Source organism: Lissotriton helveticus, chromosome 8 (assembly GCF_964261635.1).
Source record: "Lissotriton helveticus chromosome 8, aLisHel1.1, whole genome shotgun sequence".
Lineage (NCBI taxonomy): Eukaryota > Metazoa > Chordata > Amphibia > Caudata > Salamandridae > Lissotriton > Lissotriton helveticus.
Window position 1 is genome coordinate 42,111,454 of NC_136069.1, and position 13,673 is coordinate 42,125,126.

At 38.7% G+C, this 13,673-nt stretch overlaps 1 protein-coding gene across 1 annotated transcript in view; it reads right to left on the minus strand.

Moving 5' to 3' along the window:
- Positions 1-3,634: 3,634 nt before the first annotated feature.
- Positions 3,635-13,673, minus strand: part of LOC144772320 (uncharacterized) — a 201,595-nt gene continuing 191,556 nt past the window's right edge. Inside the window, exon 5 of the mRNA XM_078656557.1 lies at positions 3,635-7,169. Coding sequence (XP_078512683.1) covers positions 6,035-7,169 — 1,135 coding nt within the window. The 3' untranslated portion in view covers positions 3,635-6,034. The remainder of the gene's footprint in view (positions 7,170-13,673) is intronic.

A 13,673-nucleotide genomic window follows, 5' to 3' on the forward strand; every position in this document is an offset into this window, starting at 1 on the left:
GCAACATAGATAGCACATACAATATCTGCAGTACAACCACCATTTTTAATTGACTGAATTTACCCTCACTAAGATTAAGAAAGATCAATTTCTTATTTTAACTTTTTGAATGACACTTTAATTATTAAGTATACTGTAAGTATTTGTGAAAAGGATTCAGAGTAATTAGAGTTTATTTGGACGCCAGACACTATTCTATTGTTTAATCATATCTGATGTGCCTCATGCAGTTTGAGGAAACAATGATATCCTATTTACACTAGGAATATAATCTGAAACTCCTGAGTAATTTTTAATTCTGTCTAGCATTATCAGGATTGATGTCTCTGGATCAAAAAGAAATAATAGATCATCAGCATATGCCGGAGTCTTAGCAGTAGTGTTGCCAAATATAATACCTTTACTATGAGGAGAGTTCCATATAAGGTTAAGTAGAGGTTCAATAGCCAATAGGAAATAGGGGAGAAAGGTGGAACCCGGTCTAGTTCCTTTAAAGAGGTTGAAGGAGTTAGAAATGTGTGCAGTAACTAAGAGTTTAGCTGTAGGAGAAATAGAACAAGGCTGACCAAAAAATGACAGCAATATAACCTGAAATAAAAATTGCAATGAACTTTATCAAGCACTTTTTCTGCACCTATTGCAAGTCAGCCTGATGGTTTGTACTGTAGATGAAAGGTCATGGTAAGCAAGTCTGATGATATGCACAGATAACCTTTGTCTCATAAAAGTGGCATGGTCAGTGTGAATTAGCAGACCAAGCAGTCTAGTAGCAATACATTTAGCATGGGTTTTACATTGACTAATGATAATGATCTGTATCTGGAAACAATTGTGGAATCTTTATCTGCCTTAGGAAAAACTACAATCAAGGCTTCAGAAAAAGTAACCAGCTACAGCTGCATATTGTGCAAAGTCCACAAAAAGTGAAAGAAAATAGGATGATAATTGTGTGGTGAGAGTTTTATATAACTCAGTAGGAATGTCATTTGAGACAGATGATTTTCAAGAATTAAGTGAAGCAATTGCAGATTACTTTTCGAGAGAGAAATCAGGAGAGTTTAAGAATATATGTTGTCGTAAGTATAAAATACCCTTGAAAGATGTCAACAATTGTCTGAAATCTGAGAAAACAGAATGTGTTAGTAGTTTATCATGTTTATTACATAATTAACAAGGATTTTCCTAGATCTACTGGCTTGAAAATAAATCTTTACTTTATTGTTTGATATTTGCAGGCCAGCATCTTTGCCAATTAATGAGTTATATTTGTATCTTAATTTATGTAGTTCTATTTTTATAAACCACATTATTTAAGGAGAAAAGAACCTTTCTTATTTAGTAATCTCATTTTATGAATTAGTTATTTATGAGTGAATAGTTTGTTTCATTAACCGTAAAAGAGATAGTTAAACCTCTATTATAAGGCTTGAACTCATCCCACATGGTTACATTTGACATATTATTGCCTGCATCAACAGTAAAAAAACTGTGTAAAATAATGTATGTATTCATTTGTTTTTGTGTTCATCTTTGAGAAGAATATCAGCATTCATTATTCAGTAGGATTTATGGAGCCGCAGTTGGCATATTTTAATTTAAAAATATATTGTAGTGTGGTGTAAAATATCAATTGCATGCATCGTGGGACAGGTTATTCCCTCAGAGATGCCAGTAGCTGATCAATCCAGAACCATGGCGAGTGGGGATTTGAGAAAAAGGTAAATTATTTACTAGTGGGAAAATGAAGTCTCCAAACATTTTGTGTTAAAAAAAAAAAAGGGAAACTTCTAAGAAGGTTAAAACTTAGATACGGAAAGTCTATTAAATAGAAAGGCCTGATCTAAAAATATGAGTCTTATCTAATAATTAAAGGGAACACTGTCAAGCTTAATAATTTCAGAAGTAACAGCTTTCAAAACAATTGGCTCATCTGTCGTAGGACCATAAATCTTGACTAAATACAAAACTATTTTATCAATCTGTAATTTACAATTACCAAATTTAAAGAGGAAGTACTTAGAAAAAAGAATGGTCACACCATTTTTCTTTTTGTCAGGAGAGAAAAAACAAAACCTCCAAACTGACCTTTAACCATGGAGGATCAGATCCTATCAATCACATCAATTTTCTGAATCATACATATATCAGCATTGTGCCAAAAAAGGTATTCATTGATCTTTCTATGCTTTATCAGATGTCTGAAGAGTTTGACATCTAATGAAATACTTTAAGGATGGACAATCTGAAGTCATAAAAAAATACCCGAAAAGGGGAGAAAGAATCAGAGCAGAAAAACATTAATGAGATAAGAAGTATTGATTAAAAAAAGAAATAAAAGTATCTTAGGACATACTAAAACAAATAACATACAATACATAACAAACTAAAATAATTAAATATTTAATAGTAGCGAAGCCCAGCGGGGCGGGGCAAGCATAGGATGGAGAAGTGATGAGACACTACAAACCGGCTACAAATGATAGATGTGCGACAGAGGACCCAGCAGTATAAATGAAATAAACTACAAATCAACTACATCTTGGTGCTGAATATTGATAGGATGATGTTGATCAAGAATCTCAATTACGTCCTTTTATTAATCCATCTAAAAGATTTGCATGATCGAAGGGTCAAAAAGGCCATATTTATATCTTAAATTCTAGAGTTGAGATAAAAGAGTTGTAAATTGTTTACTAATGGTTACCATTTCTTTTTCAAAGTCTTGATGAATATAGATTGTATTACCATCCACCATTCCATAAGGAATTTCTTTGTCATGACAAGGTGGTGATGATGTAGTACTTTGAAAAAAAGTTATTGTGGTTTAGATTGGTTTGCCTTCCTGTGTTGAAGGAGGAGCCTTATCAACTTCAAATCACTCTACAAAAATAAGGTTTAACAGTTTGGATTGGAGTATTTTCACATAAGCATGACAAGCACTCAACCTACCCTTCAAGGTTAAAAATCTGGAGGTTATACGGTCTGTTGCGATTTTCAAAGTCAGGAAGTTGCTTATTAATTAGAGAAAGTTTTGAGCCAAAAAGAGATAATTGATAAATTTTGATCTGATTTTTTTTAATCCTAATTTCATTGTCCGAGACGATCAGAGATTATCAAGGAGAGGGTAACAATATCCCTTTGAATATGTTCATTCTATTGAAACATAAAAGGAGCCGGCCTAGTGAAAGTCATTCCATTTCCTTTCAAGGGTGCCGCCTCCTTGACAGAAGTTTCAATTTCAAAACAGAGGCATTATTGGAGCAGGAAACCATACACATTGCAAAGGAAGAGCCAGAAATGCTTTCAGCTTAAGCAAGGCACACACCTCTAGTCCTGCAGAGTAAGAGAATGGCATCCGTTGTCTTATCTTAGTTGGAAGAGCTTGTCGCCCGGCCGTTGAGTACCAGCTCACAGTACTGTGTCCATCTGGGTCATGTGCATGCTCTGACTCCCTAAATATAAGCTTCATTCTCTTACCCCAATTCAATTCAATTCAATTCAATTCATGAAGCTTTATTCGGTACATACGAGATGACCATAAAAGCACAACACATATAATAAAAACAGATAAAACATTATTACAATTAAGCGTTAAACATTTGATACTTAAAATAACATACTTTTACGTGCCCTAATAGACTGGTTTAAAAAAGTAGCAGTAAAAAAACAGATATCAGCAGATTCCAAATTAAATAACAGACTCATAGCCTGATACACTGTACATACACCATGTTTAACAAACAGGGGCTTCAGGTAGGCAATCCTAAAATTCATATACAATTTGTAGATCAATAAAAAGTGCAATCACCGTCACACTGGCACGGACCAGTTGGATGTTTTTTAATACTCGGCTGGGCCACTAAATGGTGTGCTACTCCAAACCTCATTCTCGTTAGCACAAACTTATGGGAAGGTCATGTCACCAAATTTAAATATTGTGGAAAACTTTCATTAATTTTATATTTACTATAGAACATGACTGTGGACAGGGATGCATTTGTTGACCCCCGTTTACCAGCCTGATACGCCATAAAAGTTACTTTCAGCTCGGCTTTTGGGATCATAGAAGCGGCACCCGGGTCAGTCAGTACATTTAAATTAAATATTTCTAAGAAACAATCAGCTACATATCTTAACCAAGGGATATTATGATATTTATCCAAAGATAAACAGTCCTCAATAACTGATCTATTGAACAACTGAAGCCAAATTGACCGCCAAATCATAAGTGGCCTCAAGGATAAGACATCAGCTGGGTAGTTAAAATCCAGTTCCCGGGGTATCAACTCAGTAGGAGCAGAGGTCGGTAGGCATAAAAGCTTTTTTAGGAAGGTATTTTCCTCCACCTGCAGCTTATGGTCATAAGTATGTCCCCATACTCCCGCTCCATACGTAGCAATGGTGACACATCTAGCTTGATAGATATGTAGCATGTCCTTAGTGCGTCTATCCCCAATTTTTGCCGCGAATCTAAAAACACCATGTGCATTTTTAGCCATTTTATTACTAATATTCGTAAATTCATTAGTCCACTTCCTGTCCTTTGAGAAAGTGATGCCAAGGTAACAGAATTTACCTACGTCTTGCACCTTATTACCCTCAATAAAAAAGGCCTTAGAGGCTTTATTTCTGTGTCCATAGACCATGGTCTGCGTTTTCCCCTTGTTAATGGACAGTTTCCTATCCCTGATGAAGGTAGAAAAACTGTCCATCTTACCCCATTCCCTGCAGATTTGGTACAGTCCAGTTTGTTGAACCTATGAAGTACACAGTGCTTCTCCCAGAGTATATCAGAAATAAAAACAATGTTTATATGTCTGAAAAATCATTCTTGTGCCTGAGTGTGCACTACAGATTGAATGTTATGAAAGGGAAAATTCCTGTTTAAAAAAGGATACATGTATAAAAATGAAATCCTTTTAGCAAAATTGTCAAATAAGGCAAAAAGGAACCATAACAATATCTATACTAAAGTATAATCTGCTCACAAAGCAGAAAAAAATATTTCTAAACTGGATTGTTGTTTACAGGTTGTTTACAGGTATGACAAATATTATTAACATTAAGTGAAATCAAACATGTTTAAAAAAATACTTTTTTATTAAAAAAGAAGTAGTGACATCATAAGGATGTACAGATGAATCAATGTCATGTGGATGTCAATTAAAACAAAATACCAAAGATTAAAAATTGAAATTTACCTGGAATTTAAAGTTTACCATCTGTAGGTGCATGCATGTAATGGAAAAGTGCCTCATGGTCAACAATGTTAAAGGTTACAGAGATACTGAGCCATAGGAACAAAGAGATCTCTCTTCTACTTGCACATATAAGGCATGTTCAACAGCGGGAGGGTAGAATCAAGGTGTTCTAGCATTTTTACCAAGGCTAGGAAGGGCAGTAATAGAAAGCTTAGTTGACATTAGTGAGGTCCAGAAACGGTTTCTTCACAAACCTTCTACTTTTGCATGCTGAAATGTGACAAATTCTTCCTATATTTTGCTTGGATGTGTTTGTATTTGATGACAGCAACTTATAAATTTGGGACAGACTGACACTAACCCCATATTCGATCCATGTGTATAGGTTTTCCTCTGTGTGAATTTAGTTATACACAGGTGATGCAAAACAATGGAAGCTCATCCCACATCCTTTACGAGAGAATGCTATTTCCCTATTGTGTGTTCACTAATTGACCATTAGGTATAATAGATCATGAAATCTCTTCACAATTTACAGGTGGTGTCTTAAGAGAATTTATGAAGAAGTGAAATACATGCTGAATATTTTATGTTGTTTTCCATGTGAGCTCCCTGATGGCATTTAGGGTATGTTAACAAATTCCGTACATATGTATAGTTTTTTTCCCTGTGTGCATATGCTGCTGGACTATTAAGGCAAATGAACAAATAAAGATCTTTCTACATTCAATGCATGTGTATGGGTTTTCCCTGTGTTTGCTGATGGCTCTTTAGATGTGCTGATTAAGTCAAAACACTTTACTAATTCACTGCAGGTGTATGATTTTTTTCTTTCAGGTGTGTGTTCGCTGGTGGATCTTTAGGGTTCCTAACTGACGAAAGTTCTTCCCACATTCACTGCAAGAGTATGGTTTTTCTCCTGTGTGTCTTCGCTGATGGAGTTTTAATTTTGATAACTCAGTGAAGCTATTGTTACATTCACTACAAGGATATGGTTTTTCCCCAGTGTGTGTTCGTAGGTGGCATTTCAAGCTTGTTGCGAAAGGAAACCTCTTTCCACATTCACTGCATTTGTATGGTTTTTCCTGTGTGTGTGTTCTATGATGGAGCATTAGGTATGCTCTTTGAGCAAAGCTCTTTCCACATTCAACGCATATGAATGGTTTTTCTCCTGTGTGTGTTCGCTGATGTTTTTTTAGACTATGTATCTCAGCAAAGCACTTTCCACATTCACTACAGGTGTATGATTTGTTTTTTCCTGTGTGTATTCGCTGGTGGCTTTTTAGGCTTCCTGACAGACGAAAGTTCTTTCCACATTCACTGCAAGAGTATGGTTTTTCTCCTGTGTGTTTTCGCTGATGGATCTTTAGTTTTGATAAATTACTGAAGCTATTGCTACATTCACTACAAGAATATGGTTTTTCCCCTGTGTGTATTTGTAGGTGGCCTTTCAAGCTAGACGACAAAGTGAACTTCTTTCCACATTCACTGCATGTGTATGGTTTTTCCTTGGTGTGTGTTCTCTGATGGAGCATTAAGGTTGCTCTTTGAGTAAAGCTCTGTCCACATTCACTGCATGTGAATGGTTTTTCCCCAGTGTGTGTTCGCTGATGTTTCTTTAGATTAGGTATCTGAGTAAAGCACTTTCCACATTCACTGCAAACAAATGGTTTTTCCCCTGTGTGTGTTAGCCGGTGGCTCTTTAGATTTGCGGACTTACTAAAGCTCTTTCCACATTCACTGCAGTTGTAAGGTTTTTCCCCTGTATGTGTTCGCAAATGGTTCTTTAGTGATAATAAATGAGCAAAGTTTTTTCCACATTCATTACAGCAGTATGGCTTTTCTCCTGTGTGTGTTCGCTGATGAATCTTTAGTTTTCCTGAGAAAGCAAAGCTCTTTCCACACTCACTGCAGGTGTATGGCTTTTCTCCTGTGTGTGATTGCATATGGATCTTTAATGTTGATGAACTGTTAAATCCTTTTCCACATTCATTACAACTGTATGGCTTTTCTCCTGTGTGTGTTCGAAGGTGGATATTTAGATGTCCTGAGAGAGTAAAGTTCTTTCCGCAATAACTGCATGTATTTCCTTTTTTTCTTGTATGTGTTTGATATTTGACCTGTAGAGCAGATTGCTCATTTAAACTCATTTTACATAAATAGGTTTTTTACTGAATTGCTGAGACAGACAATGTAGGGATGATGAGAGATTAAAAGTCTTCTCACAAACACCCACCTGTTTTTTTTCTCTTATGTTTTTGTTTGCGAGTGAACTCGTAGTTGTGATGGTTGATAAATACTCTTGACGCATTCACTGTGTCTTTATAGGTTTCCCTCAGTGCATGCTTGCTGATGCTGCTTTAGTAGTGAGGAGAAACAAAAGCTCATCTTAAGTTTGTTGTGTATGTATGTTTTTTCTCTAAGGTTTAGTGGCAAATGGTCATATGTTTTGCCATAGATCCTATCAATGTGTTTCCCAACGGACTACTGTGGTTGCTGACAAACTGACTGTATTTTAACATTCACTGCAAATGTGTAGTATTTGCAATGTATCCTGTTCTCTCTATAATAATAATGTTGAATGGTCACTGTAATGCTTGCCAGAGTGATAATATATCTATCAGGGCTTGTGTCTTCAACGCAAATTAAAATGTTTAAAGTCTGGGACCAAATACAACTCACAGCTTATTTCCTATAGTCTGTATCTTCAATTTCAGGCAATATTTATGAAACATACAAACAAAGAACAAGCCTTGTTACCAAGTCTTTACATTCTAGGACGGTGTGCTGCAATGTATCTAGCCAAAGCCTTCTTTCGTTGAACTTTCAGAAGTCTGCTTCACAACTCATTTTGTACACCTATGGTCTTTTTCTACAGATTGTAGGGTTCATCAACAAATCTGACCTTATAATGGTCTAACACCACACTATGGAGGTTATCCTGTTAGAATCTAATAGTTATCTCGAACGAGAGGCGAAATCCGGTATCTTTTAATGCTGGATGAGTGTCCTCAGTCTCTTTATGCCACCGGATTGCACTTGATGTTTTTTGCAGGAATTGTCTGTTGAGATACAAGATTTTTACAGTGCTGTAATATCTATAATTACTATTTGATGTTATTTCGAGCTCTTCTTGAATATTAGACAGCTTTCGAGTATTAACGTATTTTCTTCATTAGTCTTCATCTTATGTATTCTCGAATCGTCTCTCTGTGGATGCAAAAATATTTGTAATCTCTGAATGTATAAGCAATATAAAGAGCACTATGCCGAAGACATAACTACTTATTTTCTAATACGTTGTACACTATAGGCCTGATTTAGATATTTTTGGACGGTGTTAGTACCGTCACCATGCAGAGAATCTTTCTCCTGCCATGGTGACGGTACTATGCCTGCCAAATTTGGAGATCCCTGGCAGCCCAGTGGACATCTTGTGCATTTACAGGACCCATCATCATGGCAGATCCTGTAAATTCATTGAAAGGGTCCCTTGCAGCACCATCAGTATGATGGCATTGCCCACTGGCAATTTTGATTTTATTTTCAAAAACAAAATCCCATAGCAGGATTTTGTTTTTGAAAATAAAAAAAGAACAATGAGCCCCTCATTTCAAAAGTTTTCTTCCATGGCAGGTTCTTCCATGGCAGGGAGCCATTAAAAAGTTTGAACGTACATACCACCATGTTTTAGGTGGCAGTTTGTACTCTAAATCTGGCAAGCACACTATCAAACTTCCAACAGCCCTTTCTTTGTAGGGCCGTCAGAGGGGTATATAGGCAGAGGAGACTCAGTAGTCTCCGCTGTCTACATACTGAAGGTCCATATGCCTATTAATTAGGTGAACAGACCTCCCGATTGGCAGAAAGGAGTAACCTTTTCTGCCAGCATCTTAAATCAATTAGTATGCAAATAAGCCTTGATCCTGCTCCAAAAGTAACAGTCCAGTATGAACAAGAGTCCATGTTCCTATAAATGGCAACAAAAGCAACCACATAATAGTTATGACTTTGCTGGACCGGGTCTGTGAGTTACAACTTAAGTCCTAGGGCACAGCAAGACAATTATTGAATACATTTCCACTTAATCAAGTTTATATCTTAGGGAATAACATTACAAAGAAAACAAAACACAACATGGCTATTTGGAAAATAGAAATAATAGAATCCTTCTCACAATGAAAACCAAAACATAGATTGAAAAGAGGATTGTGTGGCATTTCAATGATGATAGTATCTGTAGGTTCACTGCAGAGAGTAGCCAGGCAATGCCTTTATCCTCCCACGGCTCTTTAGAGGGACTGACACATTTGATTGAAGTTAACATGACCCGGTGGACACAGTGTGGATGCACATAGAGTGGCTGTGTGTTTGAAAATGCTGAATTTATTAACTTGAAGATGGCACACTAACGGTTTGGTATTTAGGGAGGGGTAGTTCTTTGTGTTAGCATTAGTACTGGGGTGAATGTATGACATTGTTCTGCATTCTGTACATCAACTGTTGTTTTTGCATTTGTCACCCCGAGTGGGATGGGTAGGCTCAGACGTGAGTCCCATGCTCTCCACACCACTGGAGTCAAGCTATCCTGGCTGAAGACGGCTGATAGCCAGAAACCGGTCCTAGGATGCTTGATTCCAGTCCAGGAAAGATATGGCTTGGCAGTTCGGGCTGGACTGTTCCCATGGGGCACAGGGTCAAGGCTGATTTGCATATGACCATGTCTGAACTGGGGTGGTGTGGAGTGCAAAAAAACGATGGATTTAGGCCCAGATCTCTGTACTGGGGTGAATGTATGACATTGTTCTGCATTCTGTCCATCAACTGTTGTTTTTGCATTAGAAATGGCAGCAAGGTTGGCATGTTGAAAGTTCGGTCACAACTCTCCAGTCTTGAACAAACTGGTGACAATCATTTGAGATGACCCTGAGATTTTAGTGTTTTACTGGCCATGCACAGCTCAGACAACGGGCAACCAGTTCAGCCAAAGCCATCCAAGTGAGAGGAAGATGTGTGGGGCTAACTGAAGCCACCTGGCTCAGGGACCATGCACATGCTAAAATAAGCTCTGGGAGTATCACATTTAAACTGACACATAAAATAGTTAGCTCCTGAGGACCTACATAAGTTATACAACAGAGCAGATTTTTATACAAGATAGTCCTGTCCACTACTAGGGCTCTACTAAGGAGAAAAGAGTAAACATATTGAATGAGGGTGTTTTAAACAACAAAATACATGTATTGCTTTGACCCTACTATCAGGCAGGAGAAGAACAGCCATACACTGACTTGACCCATCAGGTTTATGGCTCTGCAAGTGGCTTAAAGCTGTGGCTTACTGGCATGTTGCTGAAAAGAGTCACATGCAGCGCATAAGAATGACCCTAAATGTAATGTGGACCTGGGAACAGGATGTAAAATGATGTGCTTTATGCCTCATAAATCTTGCCTCTCTAAAACGTGACAGCATTTGATTAAATAAATGACAGCCTTCCAGTAGAGTGCCCTTGTAGATATTAAGTATAACTGATTTAGAACTGTTATACTTAGGAAATATGTATTACACTATAATTGATACCTTGTCAGGTTGGTATATCGCCCACATCACACTATGTTTGTTGTCTGTATTTTAAGACCAATAAAACAAATTGCAAAAAAATAAATACATGCTCTGTGAGTGCACCAGAAATTGGGAGCTTGTAGATCATCAAACACAACCCAGAATACATAAAAAGAGACTAGTGCTTCTTACTGGTGCAATCAGTGTAACTAAAACCATCACTGAAAAAAACGTTTTGGGAGCTAACGACTTTTCCCAACTCAATCTACATCTCTGTTTAATGCGATGTACAAGAACAGAAGCTCAGGAAAGACACTTATCAACCAGCCACAACACCACAGACAAGGAGCTTCATACAAGGCCAGAAGCCTGGCTACTACAATTGAATAGCATCTAGGGTTGGGCAGGGTTTGGGGGTTTGCACTATGCAGAATTCCGCAGAGTTGCATTGAAAACACAGAAGAATTCTGCGGAGTTCCGCTCCACCCTACAACTGTCTCTCGGTCTCTTACCTTTCACCGCCCCACTACCTATATTTCTAATTCCCTCTTCCACCCTCCTCCTCGCTCGGTCGCCCAATTCAACGCAAAAACTCAGATGTCTCCTCTCCCCCTATCACACCCTTCTTACCCTGCTGTCATCTCCTCTCCGGCTGTTCCGTCTCCCAGCGCCTCCTGCACATCCCTCCCTGCAAAGGAAGGATCTCACCATGACACTCTGCGTTCCCTGGTAGGGACATGATGCGATCTGCTGAAAGTGCAGCCTTCTCGTCACTGGAAAGTACCACTGCGCACTAGTTTTCAAAGAGCTGAAGGTTTGCGCGATAATCATCCGTGGAGACCTGAGCATGGAGCAGTTCCAGCGAGATAGCACATCTGGGTGTCCAGGTGCGTCTCTCTGCCCGCATCTAGACAGTGGGCAGTGTCTGACTGAGACCCAGAGAGAGTGGACTCTGAGCCATAGAAATGCAAGGGACAAAGGCGCTCACATGAATCTGATCCGTGAGTTGAGTGTGGCATCGCAGCCTGAGACACCGATGCAGCCCAGCTACGTTTGTGTATTACATGCAGACTTTTGTGCAGTCAGATTCACCCCAGGATGGAAGGGCGGTGTATGGATGGTGCCAACATGGGCAGGTAGGGCGCACATCCTAGTGCCATAGTGCTCTGCCCATGCTGATTTTGTTGGTGTTCAGGTGTCATCTGCTGCATTTGTGACACAACTTGCTGACCCACCAGGTCATAAGTTTCCTGGTGTGTGTTTTTGTGATGTGTTTAATATTCAAACAAGGATTACTCAATGAACAGTTTCATTTTGGCATCTTCCAGTTTCATCTTCATACACCGAGGGATTTTGGGTATCATCTACTACCTTCTCGTTGGGTTTGCAGAGTATTTAGAACACTACGTGCATTGCCCCCTTCCCTGCGCTGAGCTGGATTCACAGCTCTATGAAGGAAAAGGACTTTTGTGACACTGCAGATGGCTACTCACGCATGCATACACAATTTGCTCCCTGAATGAGGATTAATTTCCTTTAAGGCTCTATGCTGAGCGTACATATCCATCAAGGGAAATGCTCCTACCTATTTGAGGACAAATTTGATAAAGTATACCCCCAGCAGAACTCTTCGATCAAGTACAGCAAACTTGTTAATGGTTTAGATGGGTCACCGGGGGAGGCCGAAGTTACTTCAGAACCATAGTCTAATTGTGGAATCTTCTGCCTACGGAGCTGAAAGATGCACCTACCTTTTTAGTGTTCAGGAAGAACCTTAAAACTTGGTTGTTTAACCAATGACCCCTTAGGATTTGGCTCTCGCATGCTCCCTTCCGATTGTCTCAGCGCCAAGACGCCTTCAGGTATTCATGGGCTTTTCATTCATTCAGGATATTATGTTGGAAGTTGAATCTCCCCCATTGGATCTCTGGGTTTAATGTTCCCTTACGGAATTCTCTTTCGGGGACATTGAGGAAATATGTGTAAATGGCACCAGGGTCCTGGTGTTTGTCTCTGTCGGGAGCGCCATGTAAATGCATCGTACCTAGGGGTAGGCTGTTTTTTGCAGAATTCTGTGCTCCCAGAGGAGTGCAGAGTTTGCAAAACTCTGCAAACTGCACTGGCGGAGCAGGGTTCACCACCCACCCCTAATAGCAACCTGCAGACAACTTGTATATCTTACATGAATGCGATCCACCAGCACCAACTCCATCCATCTCCAACCACAAACAGAACATATATTATAAAATGCATGTGAGATTGCAAGATGAAATCCTCCCAGACATTCACTCAGATAAACTGCAAAAGGGCAGACAAGGGCAACATGTAATGATTTAGGAACACAGTAACTATAGGACAGAAACATCTAAAGCAACAGTAAAAATAGCAGCATTACACTGAGTGGGGATAAGACGCTGGTCTGTTTATAAATCTGAGGTAAAAAAGTGCAATAATTTCTGAACGATAAAACTTAGGAACATCTTCTTCAAGCCAGCTGTCTTACCAACAGTTATTTAGTTTGGGAGATTGTGAACTGCCAAATATTTTTGTATCTAGATCATGGCACTGTTTACTCTCATATTACGCCCGACAGCTGAATTAAACTCTTTGAAGAGATTCATAATTGCATCTGTTACACCCCTCCAGAGATGAGAAGGGCTTCTATGAGGGTGTTTCTAAAATAGTTTTTCTTTTCACTATGAGAAGTAAAAGATGCAATCTTATGGCAATCTAAGAACAAATCCCCAGGACCAGATGAACCTCCCAATTTATTTGTAAAACAATCCTTTAGTCTGTGGTCTACTAATTACCCAGACACTAAATGAAGCAGCCGAAGGTATTCTTTTGTCCTGGTCAACATCTGTAATTGTACTGCTTTTCAAAAAGGGTGATTAGGATTACCCCACTGCT